The 18,147-nt window shown below is 43.2% G+C and overlaps 1 protein-coding gene and 1 pseudogene across 5 annotated transcripts in view; both read right to left on the reverse strand.

Annotated features, from left to right (window-relative positions):
* DESI2 (desumoylating isopeptidase 2) overlaps positions 1-7,619 on the reverse strand; it is a 42,041-nt gene extending 34,422 nt beyond the window's left edge. Inside the window, exon 1 of one of the 4 annotated variants that reach the window (XM_082471102.1) lies at positions 7,198-7,605. In XM_082471102.1, the coding sequence (XP_082327228.1) occupies positions 7,198-7,239 (42 nt within the window). In that variant the 5' untranslated portion in view covers positions 7,240-7,605. Of the gene's footprint in view, positions 1-7,197 lie in introns of all 4 variants that reach the window. The other 3 variants (XM_082471100.1, XM_082471099.1, XM_082471103.1) reach the window with 3 other exon arrangements.
* A 4,555-nt stretch (positions 7,620-12,174) lies between these two features.
* LOC309664930 (hepatoma-derived growth factor-related protein 3 pseudogene) lies at positions 12,175-14,386 on the reverse strand (annotated as a pseudogene). The gene has a single exon. The product of its transcript is annotated as a hepatoma-derived growth factor-related protein 3 pseudogene (transcript).
* Between the last annotated feature and the right edge of the window lie 3,761 nt (positions 14,387-18,147).

Consider the following 18,147-nt stretch of genomic DNA (forward strand, 5'->3'; position numbering starts at 1 on the left):
CTTGTGGGCTACTGGGTATACAGCTAAAAGAACTGAAAGCAGAGACTTGAACAGATTTATTTGTAGACCCATGTTCACAGCAGCATTGTTTACAATAGCCAAAAGGTGGAAGCAAACAAGTGTCCATCAACAGATAAACGGATAAACAAAATGTGGAATATTATTCACCTTTAAGAAGGAAGGAAATTCTGACACATGCTACAACAGGGATGAAACATGAGGACACTATGCAAAGAAAAATAGGTCAGTTACAAAAAGACAAATAATGTATGATTCCACTTATATGAGGCATCTAGTCAAATTCATAGAGAAAGAAAGTAGAATGGGAATAACCAGGGACTGAGGGGAAGGGGAAGTGGGAAATTGTTGTTTCATGGGTATAGTTTCACTTTTGCAAGATGAAAAAGTTCTGGAGATTGGCTGCACAACAATGTGTTATACACTGAACTACACAGCTAAAAATGGTTAAGACAGTAAATTTTATGTGTATTTTAACAAAATCAAAAAAAAAAAAAAGACAAAAAAGTATGGAATTTTTTTCACAGCCTTACAAAGTACTTCTAAAAAAGAAAATGAGTAATAGCCATGAAAACTTTGGAATGATAATAAAGGGAAACTGGCCCAGCCATATACTAAGTATATTGTGAAATTATAATAATTAAAATAGTGTAGTAATCAGACTAGGATCAATCCTGTATGGGCAAGAATTTAGTATTATGATAAGGATGACATCACAATTTAGTGAGGAGAGACTTTTATTTCAAATAATGTGGGGTTAATTAGTTAATTTTTGAGTTATTGTTTTGGGGGTAGGGGACTATCACAGTCATACACCAAAATACATTCCAAATAAATCGAAACAAAATTATTTACAAGTATCTCGTTTCCCTTTATTATTGTTCTGCCTTTCTCATAATTTAAGATTATTTTGGCAGTCTTCTCTTTATATTCTAGTAACCAACTGGATGATACTTGAACAATAATCGTGCTTTGGAATTTAAATATTCTTATAGAAAATCTGACAGTCAACAAATGGAAAGTGTAAGTATAACCTGTCTTAAGAAAAATCCATTTAACAAAAGATTTCACCTAAAATAGTAGGCTCTCCTTAGTATTTAAAGTATTTAATTTATAAGTTTCACTAAATTCTATACTGTTAACTTTATTCATCATCACTTGACCTCAGGATCGATATACACTATACCACTGCAGTTTGAAGGGTCTGTAGTCATCAACATGCTTGGACCCTTAACATCGGAGTATTTGCCAATCATAAAAGATTCCCATACTTTACTTTCTGAATACAGTTGACCCTTGAACAACACGGGACCACTTAATACGTGGATTTTTTAAAATAAATATACAGTCAGCCCGCCGTATCCACAGGTTCCACATCTGCGCACATGGAGGGTCAACCACAGGATTTGAGCATCTGCAGATTTTGGCATCTAGGGTGGATCCTGGAACCAATTCCCCCATGGATACTGAGGGACGACTGTACATCAAATTTTCCATTTTAAATTACTAGGTTAACATTTATTTCATGCCAAGTCAAGGGACTGCTAAAAGGGAACACTGAACATTTTTGGGTTTACAAAATACCTTTCACAGATGGTGTGGTAGGCAGAATGACTCCTTAAGATGTCCAGATCCTGCTCTCCAGAACCTGTGAATATGCTATATTACATGACAACGGGACTTTGCAGATGTAAGGTTACAGACTTTAAGATAGATACTACCCTGGAATATCCTCGTGGGTCTCATCTAATTATAAGAGCCCTTAAAAGCAGAGAACTTTTGCTGGATGGAGGTAGGAGACATGTGGGAGAAGGGAGGCCAGAGATATGTGAAGTGTGAGAAGGACTCAATGCATTATTGCCGGTTTGAGGATGATGCAAGCGGCTTTAAGCATCTGAGAGAGGCTCGGCTGACAAAACAACAAGGAATGGGACCTCAGGCCTACAACTGCAAGCAACTGAATCCTGGGAACAATCTAACGGGCTTGGCAGCAGATGTGTCCCCACAGCCTAGGCCAGCTGACACCTTGCTTTCAAGCCTTGTGAGATCTGGAGCAAAGGAACCAGCCTAGTCCACCTGAATGTCTGACCTACAGAAGTGTGAGAGAATAAATCTGCATTATTTTAAACCACTAAGTTTTGGGCAATTTGTTATTGTGGGAATATAAAACAAATATATAGAGGGACTGGATTCTTTTATAAACTAAACCAAAAAAAAAGAAAGAAAAGAAAAAAGAAGAGGAGATACTGTCAGAGATAACATAGGAGGGCAGATTTATGACTGTCCCCCTTTTTTTTTTAGCTAGACTCACGGGTCACTGTTTCTATGTCAAGTGGTAGGAAAGTCACTGGCCCAAGAAGCATACTTGGTACAAGAAAGTTAAGACTAGTTCCTATTAACTAGTTAAATCTTACTAAAATTCAGGAACTGACAATGTTTTTGAAGGGATTATCTTCCAAGGAGTGACTAAAATCCAAGTTCAAAGAATAAACAGATTAAGAACATTTCTTCAGTCTAGTTACACAGTGTTAAAAAAATAAAAATCAAAAACAAAACAAAAAAACAATGTCAAAGAAGAATAATTGATGTTATTTTGCTATCCTATTTCCCTTCTTCGTCCAATAAAGCTAAAATCCTGCAATAAACTAAGTAAAAGTACAAGGAAAAAACCCCAGAAATAGGTATGTGACACAGGGAGAAGAGGGACCAGATGACCTTTTCATGCCATTTAAGTACTAGCACCATTCCCGATAAAACTGCCTAGTTAAAATCCCATTCAATTGGTAAGTATTTACTTGCAGAACACATTCTAGTGGCAGGCCCTGTTCTAAACACTGGTGGTAGTACGATGCTGTCAAGGAACTTACAGTTTAGTGGGATGCACAGAATTATAATACATGCAGTGATTGAGACACGTAGAAAGTACAACTAGGGCACAGATGTCAAGCCAAGTCTGATGAATAAAGGCTAAGCTACAGCTACAAGAAGCAGGGGGTTACAGCTGATCAACGCTGGAAGAGGACATTCCAGACAGAATGATCAGCATGTGTAAGAGAACCTGGGTACAGTACAGCTTATTCGGATAACGTAAAAATTTCATCGTGTGAGCATAAAGAGTGTATGTTGGGGGGAGGGGAGACAGTGGGGGATTGGTAGGAAATGGGCCTTTAACAAGAAATGGGGTGGGGCTGGGGGGGGTTCGGTAGAATAACGGGGAAGGGTCTGAAGTCAGGAAAGGAGAAAAGGGAAAAAAGTTTGTTCCTGGACATGTTGATTTAATGATATTATGGAATCACTTAGGTGAAAAGTATATTTAAATGAGTCTGAAACTCTTTCAGGAAGTCTGAATTAGACCTACAGATGTACGGTAAGTCAGACCGTGTCACACCTGCATGGCCTCACACTCTCTAGGAGTGTAATGCAGACAGGAGGATCAAAAGAATGGAGTCCAGACAAAAACTGCCTCATTTGAAGAGTCCTAGAAATTGTTTCTTTTCTATTAAGACTCTGAAGATGTACAGGTACTATTTAACAATAGGAAAAAAATTGTTTATGGAATGAATCTACAAACATCATCATATTACTGCGTATTTTTACTTTATAAAAATTCCTTAGTAGCACAAAATCCGTATCTATGACAGATATGAAGACTTTGTGCTAAAGTGACTATACCAGAGACTGGCCCAGCAAGTGAAACTAATCTGAATCACCTGCTTTACTATGTATGCCAGTAAGTTAGCAATATGTGAATAACCTCATTCCCAAGACTTGGAAAATAACTCCAGGACATGTTTTATTGGTGGTAGATTACCCCAAAGTACAGAGAGGAACATAATCACTGAGAAGGCAGCAAGCAATAATTAAGCAGCACTCTGTAAGATTAAGTAGCCTTTTGAGGATTATACTATTTCTTCATGAGAAGAAAGTTAATTCAAATGACCCTGATACAATTATTTTCATGTATGTGGCAGAGTTATGGGAGAAAAGAAATGGTGAGCAGCTCCCAATCTACTGAACAGGAAAAATACAGTCACCTAGAGCAGGCGACAGTCTCACAGAGAAAGAGGTACAAGGATACACCACAAGAGGTCCCTAGAAACAGTGGTTATAAGTGCAAATCAAAGGCTGATTTTCATGTTTACGAAGTCTGGACTAGACAGATAGTTGATGTACTAGGCCTGTACAGACAGACCACAGCAATCCTCATCAAAGTCATTTATGATGAATAGGAAGTACTACCAAAGATAAAAGGAATTTGCCCTTGACATCAAGCAAAAATGTTTCAAAAACCAAAACTGACTTGAGAAAAATGAGTATAACAGATACAAATTTGTACCTCAACCCACTGGTCTTAATTCTAAAACGTAACTCTGATCACATTGCTCCTCACCACAAAAACTTTAAATGGTTCCCCCTGGCTCACAGACCACCCCTTCAGCCCCAAACCAATAAAAATTCTAATCAAACTGAAAGTTTTGTCTCCTTTCATGCGTCCTACACTCTAGCCATACTGGATTTCCCAAATCCAACCTATGCTTTCCTACTCCTGCCACTCTGTTCATGCTGAATGTTCCCTGCCTGCGGAAATCCTACCAATCCTTCAGGTTTTGCCCCCTTTATCTTTCAGCATTCCCTGATCCTACAAGCACACTCAGTCTTCTTTACATCTTGTTCTGCTCTTATCAAAAGCATGGTATTCGGGCTTCCCTGGTGGTGCAGTGGTTGGGAGTCCGCCTGCCAATGCAGGGGACACGGGTTTGGGCCCTGGTCTGGGAGGATCCCGCGTGCCGCGGAGCGGCTGGGCCCGTGAGCCACAATTACTGAGCTTGCGCGTCTGGAGCCTGTGCTCCGCAACAAGAGAGGCCGCGATAGTGAGAGGCCCGCGCACCGCGATGAAGAGTGGCCCCCACTTGCCGCAACTAGAGAAAGCCCTCGCACAGAAACGAAGACCCAACACAGCCATAAATAAATAAAAATAAATAAATAAATAAAATTAAAAAAAAAAAAAAAAAGCATGGTATTCTGTTTTGGATTGTTACTACTGTTGTAACTCCCCTATGACTTTCTAAATTCCTTAAAGAAAAAAGGATAATTAATTAATTTTTGTGACTTCTACAGGGTCCTAACTAAATAATTGTAGGTTGCTGAGTTAGTGACACAAAACACTGACAGACCGAAAGCCCTTAAAAGAACATATAAAAGCAAGTTTATTAGAAGTCTAATAATTCAGCTAGTTACCATTCTGCTAAACATTCACATGCTCCTTCTCCTCCTGCTGACACAGGAATTATTCAGTAGAGAAAATAATGAAACAGACTGTGGTCTAGAAATTCTAGATCCTATTCATAGTTACCTGGGAAGGTTTAACCTACCCTGTTCTCTGTTTCCTTTGTAACTACCTACTTTACAAAAGTGATGTGAAGAATAAGATCTTTGTTACCCAGTTAATATTTTTTAAATCTTTCAGGACACTCCTCCCTTTAAAATATACTGGTTTTAATATCATCTCTAGCTTCTCCTACGTTTACCACATGGCAATGATTTTTGTGATTCACAGAATACCTAAAGTGTAAAAAAGGCCATTATAAGCCAAAGAATGTATTTTCAGTTTTATTAAAAAAGCAAAACACTCTCTTCCTCTACTTTCACAGACTCCTTTTAGGCTATGAAACCGTGGTCCTCTGGCCATTGCATAATCGTAATTTCTAAAGAGGTTTAATAATGTAGAAGAAAAGGGATATTGTGCTCTCAAGAGCAGAATATATCCTGAGGGACAGACGGTTTGTAACAATCTTCATGAATAAACAAGAAACCAAATTCAGATCTCTGGGGGCGGGGTGGGGAGGCAGGTAAACAGAAACAATAAAAGAGCAATAAAAATTCTTGGAAAATAAAGGCATCCACAGCTATCCACAAAAAGTTTTACTCTAGAGAATTATTTACTCTAGAGAATTATTACTCTAGAGGATTACAGTCTTCTCTGTAACTTTTTCTATCATGTGCCACTTTTCTCAGTACGTTAACACATCTCCTTTCACCTCCCAAGTTTATATGTGAGCTCAACAGAGATCTGATCTCAAATCTCAAGCAGTCCTTATGGCCTCACTTAATTCCCAGACTGTGGCATGGGAATCCCTTTCTACCCAAGATGTTACACTGTAAATTTAAAAACTTAAAAACAATACAAGGGAGTAAAAATTTTAGATCTATGAATGAGAACCGAGACTCCTGACCGCCAGTATTTTTGCTCTTCTGTATCTTTAAGACAACAAAAATAATGTTGGGGACTTTTTCATTTGTCAATCCACTTAACAAGAAATTTTAAACATCGCAGGTAGAAGGGACCCCTTATGAAACAAAAACTAATCAACCGAAAGCAAACAAACACAAGCACGCATCTAACTGCAATAGTAACTGTGTACTGGGTATTTCAATGGCAATATTATAAGGCAAACCAATCCTCGGACTCAATTCTGTGTGCTCACAGTACTCCAAAGTTAGATGACAACAAACAAGTTCTTCCCGTCACTCTGCTGTGGTCACGTCAGATACCTGTTGCATCACCTGGAAAGTGGTCTCCAGAATCTAGGAAAGGAGCACCACCATGATCCCTAAATAATTCAGCTGGGCTATTTTCTGGATAAATTTTAGCCTCATTCATTTTAATGAGGTTGCCTTGGAGGCAAGGGTGTCTTGGCTCCTGTTCACCTTTAAAGAGACTCTGTAACACAGACATCACAAGCGGTGACTTTGTGGACTTAGAAAGAAGAGCTTGGGAGTTTTTGAAGTCTTGGGCTGGTTTGGCAGAGCAGGCAGTCGGCGTGGGAGAAGCGGGGCTGCCCCGGAGTCCGGGTGGTGGAGTGGGAAGTCCGACCCCGCGACCCAAGCTTCGCGGAAGGGACAAGAGGGTCGGGCCCAGCCCAGGGTCCGGGCCAAGTCGGGGCACGCGAAAGATTCAAGGCGAACCGAGTCTTGGCCAAAGCCCCGGGGCAGACTGGGCAACGCTAACAAGCGCGTCGACGTTTACAGGGATTAAAAAATAATACTCCCCTCCCCCCACCCCAGAGAACCAAGCGGGAGGCAGCGACGCGAGGTAGGAAGCGCGTGGGGCCGGGTCCGAGCCGACCGGCGAGAGGATGCGGGCCTGGGCCGGGCTCCGGCCGCTGGGGCCGTACTCACCATGTCGTACACGTTGAGCACCACTAACTGGTTAGCCCCCATCCTCCTCCCGGCGGCCGCCGCCTCGCCCTCCAGCTGCTTCGTCTCCGCGGGGCCGAGGCCGCTCTCACCCCCGCGGACGCCTCAGGGGGCCGGAGCCGGGCACTAAGCGCACAGCGCGGCCCGCGGCAGCCGGGGCGGGAACATCGGGAAGCGACTCGTTCCCGGGCGCCGCCAACTAGACGCTCTGCGCCGACCCGGCCGGACCGCAGGCGGCCCGCTCCGGCTCAGGCGCCTCCCCCGGCGGCAGACACGTGGGGGGAAGGCGGGGCCCAAGTGAGGGGCGGGCGCCAGGCCCCCGGGGGCGGGGCCGGCCGGCCGGCGCCGGGGCTGGGCCCGCCTGCGCTCTAGCTTCCACTGCCGCGCTCGGACCTAAGATGGCGCAGCCTCGGTGCCTCTCGGCCCGGGAGGAGCGGGTTCCCAGAAAGACTACAGTTCCCAGCATGCAGTGAGGAAGCGCAGAGGCGGAGTCTTAACTGCGGTCGTTCCTCGCGGCGTGTTGCCAGCCGTCGACTACAGTTCCCAGCATGCTGCGGGGGCCCGGTGCTTCGGGCCTGGCCTCCCCGGGAGACTACAGCTCCCAGCATGCAGTGCTTGCGGTCTGCGCCCCAGCACTTGCCGTATGCTCTTGCGGCTGGTGCGGTCTTCTACCTGCCTTACCTCTCTGCTGTTGCTGCGGTTAGTTTCTGTTGCGTTTAACTCGGTGAAGCCTTCGGAATGTGGCAGAAGACCATATTGATGACGCCGTTTTCCAAATCTCTCCTCATTATTATTATTATTATTAATTAATTAATTATTCTTTTGCAAGGGGAGGGGTGGGGAAATACAGGAAGGCGGGTTATTGGTGGGGGAAGGGGTGTAACATGCATCCAGTTAATCCTCAGTGTGGAATTTTACATTTTACGAAAGTATCCTGTTGACATGGGAAGAGAGTACAGTACTCATAGATTAGCGCAATCCTGGGACGCAGTATGTGATTTTGCATTCGTTCAAAAAATATTTATTTGCCTGCCCTTTGCCAGGCCGTGATGTAGGCCCTGGGGAATATAGAAATGAACAGGAGGGAGGACAAACAAAATATCGGTGATATGTGCTTTGTAGAGAGTTAAAATAGGATGAAGTGATTGAGAGTAAGCTTAGATTGGCTGCAGTGTGAAGGTCTAGGTGACGAGGTGATGTTTAAGCTCAGATCCGAATGACAAAAAGCCAGCCCTGCAAAGCTAATTGATTCAACCAATTAAGAAGCTATTCCTCAAGTGCACGCCAAAAGGTGGCTTGGATATTGGGGGTAGTGGGTAACACTGAAGAAGTTAATTTGGAATATTTTGGAAGTAGACTCTACAGCAGGGGTTTCCCCCGCCCCCCCCCAACACACACACACACACACACACACACACACACACACACACACACACAGCAGGAGCTGAGCAGCAAGCGAGGGAAGCTTCATCTGCCGCTCCCCATCGCTGGCATTACTGTCTCAACCATTCCCCCCGCCCCACGACCCCCTTGAAAAATTATCTTCCACGAAACTGGTCCCTGGTGCCAGAAAGGTTGGGGACCGCTGCTCTACAGGACTTGCTAATGGATTGGATGTTGAGTTTGTCAGGGAGAGAACACTCAAGGATAATTTCTAGATTTTTGACTTCAGAAATTGTGTGGATGGTGGTACCATTCATAAGATGTGAAAATTGTGAAGAACAGGTTGGGAAGAGGGAAATCAAGAGTTTTGGTTTGGTCTTGTTAAGTTGGAGATATCATTTAGACCTCCATGATGTCAAGTAGGCATTTGGAAAAACTGGAGTCATGACCATGATAAATGGACTCTAAAGCCTTAGGACTGACTGGATGACTTAGGAAAATGTGTAGCTTAGAAAAGGTAAAGGGGTCAAAGACAAAGATCTAGGACCCATCATGTAGAGGAGGAAGAGGAATCACAGAGGCAGGAGGAGTACATGGTAGCACAGAAGCCGTAAGTATTAGATACAGCAGTATGGAGGTCACTGGTAGCATTGACATGAGCAGTGTCAGGGGAGGAGTGGGATCCAGAGAACATGTGCAATGGTTTGAGGGGTGAGTGTATAGTGAAGAAATGGAGACTGTAGGCAACTTGGGGCAATAGTGGGATAAGGCTGTGTGGTCAATGGAGGACATTTTAAAGATGAGAGATACTAAAGTATACTTGTATGTAAAAAGAGAGAAATTGATGATGTAGGAGAGAGAGGGGATTTCCATGGGCAAGGTAAGAAGGGGAAGAGATCCAGTGCATAAGTGAGGGTTTGGCCTTTAGTAGGAGGGATGCTTTATCTGTAGTGACAGCATATAAGGTAGATGCAAGTGGATGGTGATGGTATGGAAAGTGTAGAAGACAAATGAGGGCAGTTCTTTTCTGATTTGTTTCGATTTTCTCAATAAGAGGCAAGATCACTGGAAAGTTGGGGAGGGGTGGGGTGTAGGGAATTTGAAGACAGAGGAGAAGGTGTAAAATAGGGCATACAAATATACCAGGGAAATAGGGTTGAATTGCCAGGCAGTGTTGAGTGACAGTAAATGCTGTGTGCATGATTGTTCTTTGACTTATCCTCAGGTTGTGGACAAAGTTCTAAAATTCATTTTTGGTGTACCCAGCTGCTTTGCTTCCCTTCCCCACTGTGGCCTTTATTTCCTCCTAACCCAACTGAACAAACTACAGGTGTGGGGAAAGGCAGGCACTCTCCATTAACACGTCATAACCCCTCCTACTGAGGGCTCAAGCTACTGGTTCATTTCACCTCTTACTCTAAACACTCCCTTTGCTCTTTGTGATCTCAGCTACTCTGTCAGCTGAGTAAGGATCACCTGTAAGCTGAAAAGTCTGAGGCCCCCCATCTCCAATCCCTGTATCTCTCTTGAGCACTAGGCCAGTATAACCTGCAGCCTATTAGACGTCTCCACCAGGTGTATTAGTTTCCTATTGCTGCTGTAACAAATGACCACAAACTTAGCGGTTTGAAACAACACTACACGTTTATTACCTTACAGTTCTGGAGACCAGAAGTCCAAAATGGGTCTCCTTGGACTAAAATCAAGGGCTATGTTCTTTCTGGAGGCTCCAGGGGAGAATCTGCTTCCTTGCCTTTCTTACTCATCTCCTAGAGGCTGCTCTCATTCCTTGACTCATGGTCACATCACCCTGACCCGTTTCCGTCATATCTTCTCTGACTCTCCTGCCTCCTCCTTTCACTTACGAGGACCCTTGTGGTTACTTTAGGCCCACCTGGATAATCAAGGATAATGTCATATCAAGATCCTTAACCTAATCACATCGGCAAAGTCTTTTTTCCTATGTAGAGTAATATATTTGCACGTTCTGGGGAACTGGAATGTGGACATCTTTGGGGAGCTATTATCCTGCCCACCATACAGGATGTCCCAAGGTCACTTCAAATTAACCAGTTACAAAATTGAATTCACTGTCTGATGATGAACTGAGTTGTATTGCTCATGTAATTTAGGTACTGATCTGCCAGTAACTGAAATTATCCATCATTCATTCATTGATTCACTGAGCAAGTATTAAAGCCCTCTTGAAGCTTACTAACGAGTGGAAGACAGAAAAAAAGTTATGTATTCATTAATTTTTAATTTAAACTGAAGGGCACAAGCAGTAGTAGAGCATAATAGGAGACTTATTTGTGGTGGTTGTCAGGAGACAGTAACATTAACAAAGAAAATGTAATTAAATAGTTGTAAATGGGGTACTGGAGGCTGAAAAAGACAAAGAAAGGAACACTAAGGTATCAGAGAGGTAGTAAGCACCAGAAGCAGCTATCACCCTAGGCCTGGAGGCACAAAGAGGCTGGGATTTAAACAGTTTTAAAGCTTGGAGGAGAGTGCTGTGGAGGTGGAATCCAGAGCTCTGAAGGGGGAAGTTTGGCAGGCTGGTGCTGCTGGTGCCTCTGAGCGGCACGGTGACACGGGTCCTGGAAAGTTTTAAAAACTCCAAGCTGGAAATCAACCACTGCTCCTGAAATCTGCTACCACTGCTGGGATGAAGAAGCGTGACTAAGCTCACGCTGACAGGAAAGGTGGGAACCAGGAAGTACTTTTCTTCCTCCTGTTGCTGGTGTCCGTCCAGTACCTGGTACTAGAGAAAGCTCCCAGGGAGCTAGGTCTGGGGCAGAAATGTGGTTTGCAGAGTCCTGGCCTCAGCAAGGAAAGGCAGATTTGAAACTGAGAGATAGTAGCCTCATTACAACCTACCACAAACAATTTCTTAGGCCACCTGAAGGATTTGAAGCATTATAAAGGAAAATACATTTTAAAGCTTATTGCTGCCTGAACTGTGTTGTAGCGATGAACTGAGTCCACGCGTGTTTTTTCAATTACTTGAAGTATAACTGACAATATTATATTAGTTTCAGGTGTACAACACAGTGATTCAATATTTTTATAAATTACAAAATGATCACAAGAAGTCTAGTTACCATCTCTCACCATAAAAGATGATTCCAATATTATTGACTATATTCCCTATGCTGTACATTACACCCCTGCAACTCATTTATTTTATAGCTGGAAGTTTGTACCTCTTAATCCCCTTCATCTATTTTGTCTTTCCCCCAACCCCCTCCCCTTTGGCAACCACCCATTTATTCCCTGTCCCTACGAATCTGTTTTTTGTTTTGTTTTATTTGTTCATTTGTTTGTTTTCACATGTAAGTGAAAACAAACAGTATTTGTCTTTCTCTGTCTGACTTATTTCACTAAGTATAATACCTTCCAGGTCCATCCATGTTTCACAAATGCCAAGATTTGTATATATATTTTAGTTTTCATTCTCTATTTCATTAGAAAAAACAAAGCCACTTTGAATCCTTTTAAGAGGTGTACATACATTTTAAAATACAAAAGATGAAATAAAGTTTAAAATCTAAATAAATAGAAACAATAATGGTATGCTATTTATTTTATTTTTATTTTTAAATTTTTCTCTCTCTGTTAAAAAAAGTTGGGTTTTCTTCCTGTTTGATGTTTGTTTCTCTGACTTTTAAAAAACTAAAGTATATATATTTTTTCTATTGCCAACTTGTTGTTAACAATTTTTGCTTTAAGATATGAATTACATTACCTCACATTACATATATGAAGCCAAATTACACTAACTTAGTTGTTTACAACCTCAAATCTTACTCCCGGTACACATTCCAATAAATTTATTATGTAAAAACAATAGTTTTTTTGTTTTTGATTTTTTTTACAGTAAAGTTTTCAACTACAAACCTTGAATACGTGAAAGATGTTTCCAAGGACAAGCATAACAGCACTGATAAAACCCAAACTGACTAAATGTGTTCTCACAATATGAGATGGCATAAAAATAAATAAAATTTTCTATTATCACAATTGCAACAATAACGTACAGATAATAATGGTTTGTGGATGAATATTAACTATTCTAATTCTAGTTCCAAAAGAAAACAACAGATCATTTTAAAAGTCTATATTTAAAAGGCAATGCTTTGTCTTACTTCCCATAGGGCTACTGCTGATTCCAGCTTTAAAATGTAAAGTATCCAGCTTGAGTGATTAGCTCAAATTGTATTGAGATTGGGAAAAAATAAATCATTGCCTTTGTTTTGGAGTAACACAAAAGACTCACTAACTTCACATACAGAAACTGAGTTTATGTACGTTAACAACATGAGTTTTGAGAAGTATAAGCTGTCAACTAGCTATTTCTAATACGGAATAGATATTTTACAATATGATTAAACTTTACACATGGTCTCAAAACTGAAGAACAATTTTAAGTTCATCTTCAATATGCCAACATTATGTATCTAGGAATTGGTTCCTAGGTTCTGTCACAGAGAGGAAATCCCTTAAGCATTATGTTGAGTGGTCATTTTCAAAAATGCTAACTTATATTTCACTGAGTGTTTGGTGATGGTGGAGTAAAGGCAGGAGACTGATGAACATAACTGCCTTGATAAAGGATCCTAGACTTGTATAAGCTTGTGCAACAATTTGGATAATCCTTAGTGGTTAAGGGCAACTTCATGCAACCAAATAACATGAAATTAAATCAATAACCTTAAAAAAGGCTAAAATGTCTTTTTTCCCCCAAACACAGCAGAGAGGGATGTGAATAATGTACATACAAACTGGGGTTCTGTCAATGACAACAAGGACTATGTGTTGGTTCATATCAAATCCAAGAATATTAGACAACCAAACGTATAACCTTCTTGTGGTTTTCTTAATATGCAGCATTCATTACGGTAGTTAGGTCCCTTCACTGGTTTTTTTGCAAGTCTGAAGTTGTGTTTCTTGTGTCATTGCCGGCATCTCCACCCTCAGAGCTGCTTTTATTTTCTTCTTCTTTGCAGTCCTTGTCATCTTCATCTCCTGGAGATTTCCGGGACTGTTTAGAGGATTTCTTTGAAGTGTATGACTTCTTCCGTTTCGAGCCTGCTTTTTCATTCTTTCTTTTGCCTTTTCCATCTTCTTCCACTCTATCACCTTCTTCCTCACTGCTTGCCTCTGCAGTATTCCCGCCTTCTCCCTCGGTTTCTGAAGAGCTCTGTTGCTGAATGGCCTGGTGCCCAGTAAACTTTACTCCTGGGTTATTTTCTATCTCCCACAATCCTTCATTAAGTCCTTTCCGTTTGTTTGCCTTCCCAACCTTGTCTTTGTATTCCTTATAAGGGAAAAGGTCTTTGGGACCTAGAAATGCAGTTTCATGGGTGCCAAAAAAGAAGATAGGATACTTATTTGCTGGAGGCTTCACAGCTCCCTCCGGGAGTTCCTCAATCCGGGCCGGCCACTGCGGGTAGCCCTTCATCTTGGCGAAGACCAGGTCGCCCGCCTTGTACTCGCGGGGCCGCGGACGCGCCATCCCGGCCGCTCCGCTTCCTGGTTGTCCTTGGGCGCCGCGAAGATGCCGGGAGGCCGCCCCGCCGCGGGCCAACGGACTGCGCTGCGCTCCCCGCGGGCCGGGCGGGCGGGCGGACTAGGGGCCGCTCGGATCAGGGGCAGGGGAGAGGCGGCGGCTGGGGCGAGGGGTGGGCGGGGGGCGCAGCAGGCCCCGCGCCTCACCGCCCGGCAGCGGGGGAGGGGAGTCCCCGGCCGCTCGGCTCTCGCGGCGGCGCTGCCGCCGCCGCCGCCGCCGCCGGCCTCTTTCCCCCAGAACTAAACTATAGTTGATTTACAATATTGTGTTAGTTCAGGTGTACAGCAAAGTGACTCAGTTATAGTTTTTGCTAGATTATATTCTGTTACAGGTTATTACATGATATTGAATATAATTCCCTGTGCTATATAGTAAATCCTTGTTGCTTATCTATTGGTATTTTAGTATACAGTAGTATCTGTTAATCCCATACTCCTAATTTGTCCCTCCCACCCTCTCCCCTTTGGTAACCATAAGTTTGTTTTCCTATTTCTAGTTGTGGCCTTTTCTTTGCCATTTAAAGAAGTCCCTTTAACATTTCTTGTAAGGCCAGTTTAGTGGTGATGAACGCCTTTAGCTTTTACTTTTCTGGAAAACTCTTTATCTCTCCTTCAATTCTGAATGCTAACCTTGTAGGATAGAGTATCCTTATAGGTTATAAGTTTTTTTCTTTCAGCATTTTTAATACATTGTGCCACTTCCTTCTAAACTGTAAAGTTACTGCTGAAAAATCAACTGATAGTCTTCTGGTGTTTCCCTTGTATGTAGCTAGTTGTTTTTCTCTTGCTGCTTTTAAGATTCTCTCTTTAGGGGCTTCCCTGGTGGCGCAGTGGGCGAGAGTCTACCTGCCAGTGCAGTGGGACACGGGTTCGAGCCCTGGTCTGGGAAGATCCCACATGCCGCGGAGCAACTAGGCCTGTGAGCCACAATTACTGAGCCTGCGCGTCTGGAGCCTGTGCTCCGCAACAAGAGAGGCCGCGATAATGAGAGGCCCATGCATCGCGATGAAGAGTGGACCCCACTTGCCACAACTAGAGAAAGCCCTCGCACAGAAACGAAGACCCAACACAGCCATAAATAAATTTAAAAAATTAAACTTTAAAAAAAAAAAAAGGTTCTCTCTTTAACTTTTGACATCTTAATTATAATGTGTCTGGGGGTGGCCTCTTTGGTTCATTTTGTTTGGGGCTCTCTGTGCTTCCTGGACTTGGATGTCTGATTGCTTCACCCGTTTAGGGAAATTTTCAGCTATTATTTCTTCAAATAGGTTTTCTGTCCCTTACTCTCTCTTCTCCTGTGTTCTCTATGAGTGTTAGCACACTTGATGTTGTGCCAGAAGTCTCTTAAACTATTTTCAGTTTTTTGGTTTCTTTTTCTTTTTGCTGTTTCAGTTGGGTAATTTCCGCTAGCCTGTCTTCCAGGTTGCTGATCTGTTCTTCTGCATCCTCTAATCTGCTACTGATTCCTTCTAGTGTATTTTTCATTTCAGTTATTGTTTCTTCAGTTCTGATTTGTTCTTTTTTATATTTTCTTTCTCTGTTGAAGTTCTCACTGAATTCAACCATTCTTCTCCCAAGTTCCGTGAGCATCTTTATAACTATTACTTTAAACTCTTTATCTGGTAAATTGCTTATCTCTTTTTTGTTTAGTTCTTTTTGGAGGTTTTTGTCTTGTTCTTTCATCTGGAAGATATTTCTTTGTCTCATTCTGTGTTTGTTTCTATGTATTAGGTATATCAGTTATGTCCCAGTTTCAAGCCTGGGAGCAGTCTTGAAAGAGTGGCCTTATGTAGAAGGCCTATGGCCAGTGCCACACCTGTGGTCACCAGAGCCAAGTGCTCCAGAGACATCCCCTGTATGGGCTGCAGACACCCACATGTTGTGGTTGGGCTGTGATTGCTTCAGGCACAGTGGTGGGCAGGTCTGGCTCCCGCAACTGGGAGCCACTTTGGAGGGGTGCTGGTGTAGGCTGAAACTGCATGCTGGGTGGAGTGGGGCAGGAGCTGCTTTGGAGGGGCTGGCTGGGGTGGGTCCTCAGGAAAATGGTGGGGTGGGGCACATGGAGTTATCTAGGTTGATTGAGAGTGACAGAAATGGTGCCTGTCAGCTAAATGGAAGAACTAAAAAAAAAAAAAAAAGAAAGTTCTACCAGATCCCTGCCCATCTGGCACACATCCTAAAATTAGTCAATGAATCTTCTTCTTGTATGACCCAGGTGTTTTTCAAGCTGCTGCCTCTGGGCTGGGACTTGGAGCCAACAAGTTTGAGGGCAAACCCTTCAGGAGTGGAGCCTCAGTTTCCCACAGCCCTCCAGGTCTCCCAGATGTAAACCTCGCTGCTTTTCAAAGCCAGACGTTATGGGGGCTCATCTTCCTGGTGCAGGTCCCCTGGGCTGGGGATCCTGACATGGGGCTCAGACCTCTTGTTCCTCAGGGGGACCTCTGCAGTTGTGATATCCCTCCCTCTTGTGGGTGTGGGGTTGTGGGTTCTGACTAGATGTCTCTACCCCTCCTGCTTGTCTTGATGTGGCCTTCTCTTTATATTCTTATCGGTAGAAAGTCTATTTAGTCTTCAGGTCATTCTCAGAGATAAGTGTTCTATATCTAGTGGCAGTTGTGGTGTGTAGGGAGGTGAGCTCAGGATCTTCCTACTCTGCCATCTTGATCTGGAACAGCTGTTTCATTCTTAACTGGTACAATGTGACCTGGGGCCCACAACAGCATTGCTTCCCAGGCACTGTGATTGGACCAGAAATGAGGTTGGTTTGTTATTTCGGTTATCTGTATGAGGATATACCCTTGGGAATTTCATAGGATGGGCAGATAATTTAATATTGTTGTCCATGTGAATGTGAACTGTTTCAGATATTCTTTTCTTGTGGGATGGAAAAGAATGCATTTTCCAAGTCAGTAGTTGCATACCATATACCTGAGGCCTGATTAACCTGCCCTAGCCCTGATTCCACACCTGGCATACTGGATGCAATTGGCACTACTACTTGATTAAATCTGCAGTATTCTACTGTCATTCTCTAGGATTCATCCATTTTCTGCATGGGCCAGACGGGTTATTAAATGAAGATCTGACAGAGACCACCAACCCTGCATCTTTTAGGTCCTTAATTGTGGCATTAATCTGTGCTATGTCCTGGAAAATGATAATGATTTTCTAGCTTTCTCAGGGGTGTGTGTGGGGATGGTTTCAGAGGTTTCATTTGTCCTTTCCCACTATTATTGATCCTACTCCACAAACTGGGGGCTCAGTGTGGGCTTCATTCCAGCTGCCAAGTATATCAATTTCAATTACGCACTCGGGGACTGAGGTAAAGACCCCCGGCATGGCCAAAGCCACTTTGGCCCTCATAGGTCCCCACTCTAAAGGGGGGGCTTGATGACACTTTGGGTCTCTAGGTATCAATGTTAACTCAGACCTGCATCAAATAGTCCTCAAAACATCTGATTATTCCCCGTTCGTCAGTATAGTCACCTGAGTAAATGACCATAGGTCTGAGGGGGAATTGTCACGGTATAGACTTGCCACATGGTTGCAGGGTCCTTCTTCCTAGGGACCTGGCCACCTCTTCAGGTAACGGATTCTGGATCTGAAAATCTACTCAGGTCTGGGGACTGGAGCAAAGGATTGTGACTTTTTATAGGGACAACTGCCCTCAACCTCCTCCTCCATTCTTTTCTTTTCTTAGATGTTATCATCCAGCAGCCTTGTTGACTGCTTGATAATTTTGCCACTAACACCACTATGTTCTATCGTCACAGCTCCCTGTAGGTCAAGCCCCCATAGTTGCACCTTTCCTGTCATTATGGTAACTGTGGCCTCCTGGCTTCAGGAAGTAAAGTGCCACTACCAAACCTCTCTTACTTCAGGGCCTCATCCACCCGACGAGTCCTGTAGCCACCTCACCTATTGTCATCCCTATCTGCAGAGGAGAGACACCACTGGACGTTTTAGTGATGCTGATGG

Source organism: Balaenoptera physalus (genome assembly GCF_965194825.1).
Source record: "Balaenoptera physalus genome assembly, chromosome: 1".
Taxonomy (NCBI): domain Eukaryota; kingdom Metazoa; phylum Chordata; class Mammalia; order Artiodactyla; family Balaenopteridae; genus Balaenoptera; species Balaenoptera physalus.